Source organism: Nicotiana tabacum, chromosome 1 (genome assembly GCF_000715075.1).
Source record: "Nicotiana tabacum cultivar K326 chromosome 1, ASM71507v2, whole genome shotgun sequence".
Classification (NCBI taxonomy): Eukaryota; Viridiplantae; Streptophyta; class Magnoliopsida; order Solanales; family Solanaceae; genus Nicotiana; species Nicotiana tabacum.
The window spans coordinates 33,519,033-33,527,371 of record NC_134080.1 but is presented as its reverse complement, the minus strand read 5'-3'; the positions used below and the strand labels follow the sequence as shown (position 1 = coordinate 33,527,371).

The 8,339-nt window shown below is 33.3% G+C and overlaps 1 protein-coding gene across 1 annotated transcript; it reads left to right on the top strand.

The window, feature by feature from the left end:
- Positions 1-296: 296 nt before the first annotated feature.
- Positions 297-3,364, top strand: LOC107763557 (uncharacterized). The gene is made up of 6 exons (XM_075218776.1): positions 297-436; positions 673-1,114; positions 1,246-1,545; positions 1,866-2,170; positions 2,374-2,615; positions 2,838-3,364. The coding sequence occupies exons 1-6, from the start codon at positions 297-299 to the stop codon at positions 3,362-3,364; spliced, it is 1,956 nt and encodes a 651-aa protein (XP_075074877.1).
- Positions 3,365-8,339: the final 4,975 nt, after the last annotated feature.

The following is an 8,339-nucleotide window of genomic DNA, read 5'->3' as shown; positions in this document are numbered from 1 at the left end:
GTTAAATTCAGATTATTAGTTAAAACACCTACCTATATATATATTGTAATGAGATAATTTGTTTAGATAATAAGAAAGATATGAATTCATTATCTTCTCCACTCATTCTCTCTCTAACTTCTCTCTAGTCGACATTCTTCATCTTCTTCCTTGAATTCAGAGTTTATAATCTGAAATTGATCATTTAGTTCATGGTATCAGAGAGGCAGAGCTTGAATTCTAAGCTCATGTGATCGATCCTTCTTTTATCTCTTGTTTACTGAAAATCAAATTCAAATTCTTGTGAAATCTTGTCAATGGAAAACGAACAAAGTTTAGGTCATGGATCTGGGTCTCAACCACATGCAAGGGATCAATTGAACTCTGGAATTGGAAATTCAACGATTGGAACTGGAAATCAACCAGTTGGAATTGACTATAACCTTCCTCTATTCCTGTCTCCAGCTGATGTGAGCGATATTCAGATCATTTCATTTCAACTCACAAGTATTGAGAACTACTCAATCTGGAATCGATCTATGCGTGTTTCCTTGCTAGGAAGAAATTAGTTAGGTTTGATTGATGGTTCATGTAAGAAGGAAACGTTTCCAGAAGTTCTATAGAACCACTAGGAGAGAGTAAATACAATTTTATTCTCGTGGATTATGAATTCTGTGTCTAAAAATCTTCTAGGAGGAATTATGTATGCTTCTGTGCCCAATTAGTTTGGGAAGATTTGTTTGAGAGGCTTAACAAGGTAGATGATTCAAGGTCGTTTAATCTGCATAAAGAAATTGCAACATTGTCTCAAGGTACTGCGTCTGTTTCAGTATACTTCTCGAAATTGAAATATATATGGGAAGTGTTTGAAGCCTTGGTGCCTGCACCAGGTTGTGATTACCCTAAATCTAAGGAGTTTGTGGTATATCTTCAAAAACTGAAGTTGTATCAGTTTTTAATGGGACTTAGTGACTCATATGCCCAGGCAATGAGTCAGATTCTAATGAGAAGTCCAGTTCCTACAGTTAATCAAGCTTATGCTATGATAGTTAGTGATGAAGGTCAGAAGTTAATAACCAATGCCACAGGAATTTTAGGTGCTAATCCTGCAATGATGTCAGGAAGCTTTGATGCAGTCATGTACTCAAGATCCATATGATATCAAAGGTTCAAGAAAAATTACAATGTTCAGTGTGACTTTTGTAAACTCAAGGGGCATAGCAAAGAAAACTGTTATAAAATTATGGGCTATCCTCCTGATTATAGACAAAAAAGAAAGGAGGAACTGGAACCAATGCTGCCTACAATGTTATGACTGAAAATATGATGCAACGGACATATGGTAGTTATAATGAAACAAGAGGTCCTTTACAAAGTGTTAATATGAATACAAATCAGGGTTCTAAGGACAAAGGTCATGTGAATGAATTCAATTTCAATCAGTTGAATCAAATGTCACGATGCACATCTCAAGAGAGCAATATGATCGGATACTTCAACTTCTCAACAAGTCTGGAACCAGTCAGGTCTCAAACACAGTCTCAACTCCTGCAGCCAACACAACAGGTATTAGTTGTGCTATGATGGTCTCCAATAATCTTTAAGAATGGATAATAGATACAGGAGCCACAAATCACATGGTGGCAAATTTGAATATGCTAAATGAGTCTACTGTAATTCAGTCTGAAAAACCAAAGAAAATATTCATGCCAAATGGAGATATTTCATATGTGACACACACAGGGGATAGTACTATATCATAAGGAAATACAATTACTAATGTGTTTTATGTTCCATCATTCAAATTCAATTTATTATAAGTTTCTAAACTGACAAAGGAATTGCAGTGCTCAACAACCTTCTTCCCTAATTTCTGTGTATTTCAGAAACTCTTCAGTGGGAAGGTAAGGGCGATTGGTAGGGAGGATGATGGACTATATATACTAGAAAGACAAAAGATTGGAACATCCCTAGCAGTAACAGCTGGAATAAAGGAAAGTGACCAGAATAACTCAACTACAACAAAGGAAGTGGATCTTTGGCACAAGAGGTTTGGTCATGCTTCATCTACAGTTCTCAAAATGTTACTTCATAGTAAAACTGATCTTATAGTTGATACAGTAAAGCAATGCGTAGTTTGTCCTTGTGCTAAACAATCAAATTACCATTTGCTATCAGTAACTTTAAATCTGTAAGCAAGTTTGATCTAGTTCATATGTATTTATGGGGACCATACAAGACTCCTACATATGATGGTAATAAGTACTTCTTAACTGTGGTGGATGATTTTTCAAGAATGACTTGGGTGTTTTTGCTTAAACAAAAGTCAGAAGTATGTGTTGTGTTACAACAGTTTTAAGTTCTAATTAAAACTCAGTTTAACAAAATTGTTAGAACTATCAGAACTGATAATGGTACTGAGTTTATAAACTCAGTATGCAATGAAATGTTTAAGAAGTATGGAATTGTTCATCAAACTTCATATGCTTACACTCCTCAGCAAAATGGAGTTACTGAAAGAAAGCACAGACACATTTTAGAAGTCACCAGGGCAATTAGATTTCAAGCTGAAATACCTATAAAGTTTTGGGGTCACTATGTTACTGATACTGTTTATCTAATAAATAGGCTTCCAAGTACTGTTATCAACAATTAGACTCCCCATGAAAAATTATATCAAAAGTCTTCTTCCTATACTCACTTAAAAATACTAGGCTGCCTATGTTATGCTAAGATAGTTCTTCAACATGACAAGCTGTCCTCAAGAACCAAAACTACAGTTCATATGGGATATGCAGAAATCCAAAAAGGGTATCTATTGTAAGACCTACAGGATAGGGTATTCTTTGTTAATATAGTTGTAGTTTTAAGAGAAGATGTATTCCCTTTCAAAAGGAAAGAAGACTATTCAACTCCTATATTCTCCACTTCAAATTCTCAGTTACATGGTCTTCAATTATCAATTCCTGATCATATACATATACATAATCAGATAGCAGCTCAACCTTCAAATAATATTATGGAAATAGAACTTGGTCATATCTCTGAACCTATACAGAGTAACTCCATGGACAATATATATCAAGAGCCTCAAAATAGAAATTCCGAGAGACTTGAAATACCAACTACAAGTTCTTTTCAGAACACAAATCCAGTAGTTCATAGAAGATCCGACAGAGAGAAAAGACCACCTATATGGTTAAGTGATTTTGTGTCACTCAATATTCATCAAGAGGTTCCATACCCTATATCAAACTACATCAGTTATGAAGGTTTGTCTTCATCATACAGAGCATTTATTACTACCTCCTCAAATGTTAATGCGACTACAACTTATGCAGAAGCAATAAGAGATCCTAGATGGATAGAGGCAATGAAAACATAAATTGATGCATTACAGAATAATCATACATGGGACATAGTTTTCTTGCCTGAAGGAAAAACTCCAATAGGGTGTAAGTGAATTTATAAAGTGAAGTATAAGGTTTCAGGTGAAATTGAGAGGTTTAAAGCTAGGTTAGTAGCAAAGGGGTACAATCAAAAAGAAGAAATTGATTATCAAGAAACTTTTTTCTCCAGTAATTAAAATGAAAACTGTGAGAACAACTCTTGCAATTGCAGCAAAAGAAAAATGGCATATATATCAAATGGATGTGTATAACGCATTTCTTCAAGGGTACTTACATGATGAAATCTACATGGAGCTGCCACAAGGATTTAAGAGCCAAGGGAGAAAGTATGCAGGCTCATCAAATCCTTGTATGGGTTAAAACAAGCTCCAAGACAATGGAATGCAAAGCTAACTGAAGCTCTAATAAAATCTGACTTTAAACAAAGTCAGTTTGATCACTCTTTATTTATAAAGAAGACTCTTGAGGGTATCACTATGGTTTTAGTATCTGTTGATGATATGTTGATAACATGTGATAGTTTGAAATTGATTGAAGAAACAAAAAACAACTTGCATCAGGTGTTTAAAATGAAAGATCCAGGTGAACTAATATACTTCTTAGGTATTGAGTTTGCAAGATCTAAACAAGGGATACTAATGCATCAAAGGAAGTATACTCAAGAGCTTATATCAGAACTTGGGTTAAGTGCTGCTAGACCCATAGCTACTCCACTAAACACTAATACAAAACTGACAACCAGAGAATATGATGATCACTGCAAAGACCAGGTAACATATGATCCTCCTGCAGATACTAATTCATATCAAAGATTGATAGGCGGACTACTTTATCTAACAATGACCAGGCCAGATATTTCCTTCAGTGTTCAAACACTTAGTCAGTTCTTACAACAGCCTGAAAGATCACATATGGAAGCAGCAATGAGGATTGTCAAATATATCAAGAATCAACCAGGAAGAGGGATTCTATTATCCAGTTCAAACAACAACAACATTACTGCCTACTGTGATGCAGACTGGGCAGCATATCCAATTTCCAGAAAATCAGTAACATGGTACTTAATCAAGATAGGAGACTCATTAGTAGCCTGAAAATCAAAGAAGCAAACGATAGTATCTAGAAGTTCTGCAGAGGCTGAATACAGAAGCATTGCAGCTACAGTAGCTGAACTCATTTGGCTACAAGGTCTCATGAAAGAAATTGGCATTGAAGTAACCTTACCCATTGAAGTACACAGTGATAGTAAAGTTGCTATCCAGATTGCAGCTAATCCTGTATACCATGAGAGAACCAAACACATCGAAATAGATTGCCACTTCATAAGAGAAAGAATAGTACAAGGACTGATAGTAATAAAGTACATCCCTAGCAAAGATCAACCTGCAGATATTCTTACTAAAGGTCTCAACAGAATTCAACATGAACATCTAATGTCCAAGCTAGGAGTTCTAAACATTTTCTCACCACCTAGCTTGAGGGGGAGTGTTGAGAAAGGAGTAACATATGTATTAAAGTATAAGGGCATTTTAGTCTTTACACTCCTTTAATTACCGTTAGTCATATCCATTAGTTAGTTAATAAGCAAATTAGTTAAATTCAAATTATTAGTTAAAACACCTACCTATATATATTGTAATGAGATAATATGTTTAGATAATAAGAAAGATATGCATTCATTATCTTCTCCATTCATTCTCTCTCTAACTTCTCTAGTCGACATTCTTTATCTTCTTCCTTGAATTCAGAGTTTATAATCTGAAATTGGTCATTTAGTTCAAATAATCATTAAATTCGTTTTAATATTTGTATTGTTGAAATGTCCCTTTTTACATCACTTCGACAAAATAAGGACCAATTCGAGCAAAAACTTAAATCCTGTAAAGCTTTCTGATAATTTAATATGAAGTTTGAGAAGTAAGTTCCACTAATCCGTCCTACTAATTTCAATGTATTTATTAAGTGAAATTAATCAAGTAATTATCGAGGACTTCGTTGACACATCATCTCACCTAACGCTAGTACATAATTAGAATGACGAATAAAAAATTGTAATTAAACAGATTGAGACAGTTTAGTCATTAACCTAATTAATACGAAGAATTAAAAACTTGATTCGGCGCGTTACTAAACAAAGATCCTAATCCTGTTGTGTACGTAAGTGACTGTCAACATGCATTTGGTTGTTCTTAGTTCTATTAAACTATGGATGCCTTAATTAGCTGGCACCATTTAAATAATTCCATATGCATGCATGTAGAGCACTTGATATTAAATTAACAAGAAAGTAATATACTATTTGATTACTGAAATATCTCGATTGAGTCATAAGGAAGGAAAAAAATGAAAAATAGGATTTGCAATGTATACATATGAACCTAGGTTCAACTGCTAGATAGTATATATTAGTTCATCTCTGCTTAAACCTTATGAAGTTTTTGCTGCGTTATTTGACCTCAGAAAAAAAAAATGAAAAAACAAAAGACACGCGCAAACACGCACATATATAATATGAGTATGTGGTGTGGTAGCTTATAACAGGGGATGAGCCGCGGAGGAAGCCTTTCGGTTACTTCGACATAGAGTGTGTATTTATATATAAAACTTACTAAAATCTTAATAAATATAAGATTTAAATTCATAATTTTAATAGTATAATAAGTTTAATGCTAAAAAATTTTAAAAGTTGAACCCATTATATTTAAATTCCTAATAATTAGGATTGACTTGTATAAAATTCTTGAAATGTGTATAAGGTTTGATTCTACCATATAGTCGTGGGAAATTTGTTGTCTATCCAGCCTTTAATTATCAAGAGAGTTTCAAAGTAGTGGTCAGAATTGCTTAAGTTTATGAAATCGAAAAGTTGAAAGAAAGATAATATAATTGTTTGGAGACTTGAAATTTGTACGTAAACTTTAACTTCATACAACAATATTTTTTTTAAATCATGAATAATATAGCATGAAAAGGTCGAGACATAAAGAAAGAAAGCTAGTCTTATGTTTCCCTTTACTTCTTTATGTTTCTGGGACATGACTTCGGTGAAGAGTTGTGGGCAATTAAAAACCAGTCAAACCACATCCGATATATAATTTACAGCTATATATATATAAAATATTTTAGATGTAAAAATTAATTGCAAAAAAATGAAAGAATCAGTGTTAACTTCAATCAATTTTAAAAATTAGTTAGCTAGAACATTGTCTTGTTTTCTTTTCTTGTTTAAATTTCTTTCTTCTTCTTTTTTTTTTTTTTTTTTTTTTGTGTGTGGGTGTGTGGGGTTTTTTTTTGGGGTTGGGGGTGGGGGAAGGTATAATTAAGGAGTATCGTTATCACTGTTGTGGTGGTTGTCATTATGGTGTTGTTATTGTTGCTATTATTAGCTAAGTTATACTAAGATAAGAGACCAATGGATCTATTCGTATATAGTATTATAATCCCTACACTCTTATCCAATTGTTAAGAGACTTGGTCCATATTATTAGCGCGCATTTACATCTAAATTAAAGGAACTTGTAGTTTTAGTTTAGTACAACAAGAGGAAAAGAAGATTGACGAAGCCAAAACAACCAACCAAAACTAAATACTTCTCTCCTCTTTCTTTATTTAGCTAGACGTTGAATAATTTCCTGTGTATAAAGAAATTAAATAGGTATACCAAATACTAATAATCAAGTAGTAGCATTTAGCAGCCTCAACAAATTTTTATATATAGACAAAGGATAAAGGGACAAGAATGATTGCAAACAGGGAAGAGGAGCTCTTCATTAAGAATAATTTTCCACTATCGTTGAAATTTTCAACCTTTGCTTTGTTGATACGAAAGTATATTATGTGCAAACCCTATAGAAAAAAGGGCATAAACAATTAAAAAAAAATTTAGTCATAAGAGAGATGAGTATATGAAACAAAATTATGCCCATTGGGACCCCCCCCCCCCCCCCATCTCTCATAAACACAAAAAGTACAGCTTTAATCCACTTCTCAACCAGGCATTATGGATTTTTTTTTGGGCGGGGGGGGGGGGGGGGGGGGGTGAATCTCCTTCTCCCTTTTGCACAAATGAGCAATTAAAGTTTATGTACAGTGTGTTTCATCGGATTCGATTTGGCTTTTGGTAGTATAATTTGGAGGTCATCTAATTTTTTCTCAGTCTTCTGTTTAAATGATAATCTTTCACCATGATTTGTTCTATCTATTGTTACCTTCTCTTCTCATTTATGACATTAATAATTAGGTGATTAGCATTTCCTGTTCCCGCGTAGAAGTAAGTTTATTCTATCTCTGGAAATATTATCTGTCTTTTAAAAGTTTTTGCCCATATTTTAAGAAAGATTTTAATAGCCTTATATATAAGAGTATTTATCTAAATTAAACTATCCTTTATCTCTCTTTTAAACGGCTCACTTAAAAAATAGTTCAATAATTGGTGTATAGTGCTGTGTTTTTTTTAACAAAAAAACTAATAAATATTTCTTGATTTTAAAAAAACTAAATACATATTCAGAAATAAATTCAATTTATAGAAAAAAGAAAGAAAGAGACACATATTATGAATCGGAGGTAGTATCATTTAACTATGGCCCAATTTTGAACTAGTTGAAACCAATTAGTAGTAATATAGCGAGGGCTAGCCACTTTTGATCATCTTAGTATTTGAAAAATAATCACTGTCCCGAAAATGAGGTTTTCAAAACAGTCACATATAATCAAAATAGCTACACTGTCCCGAAAATGAGGTTTTCAAAACAGTCACATATAATCAAAATAGCTACTTTTCTGATAATATTTGTCAATTACACAGTTGAAAAGTGACAGTCAGCGGCGAAGTCACAAAATTCAACAAGGGTATTCAAACCTTTGTTAGTGAGTAGTAGTATTTCATTTTATACGTAGTATAATTTTTCGGCGAATAGTGTTCAGTTAACCACCCTTAGGCCAATATAG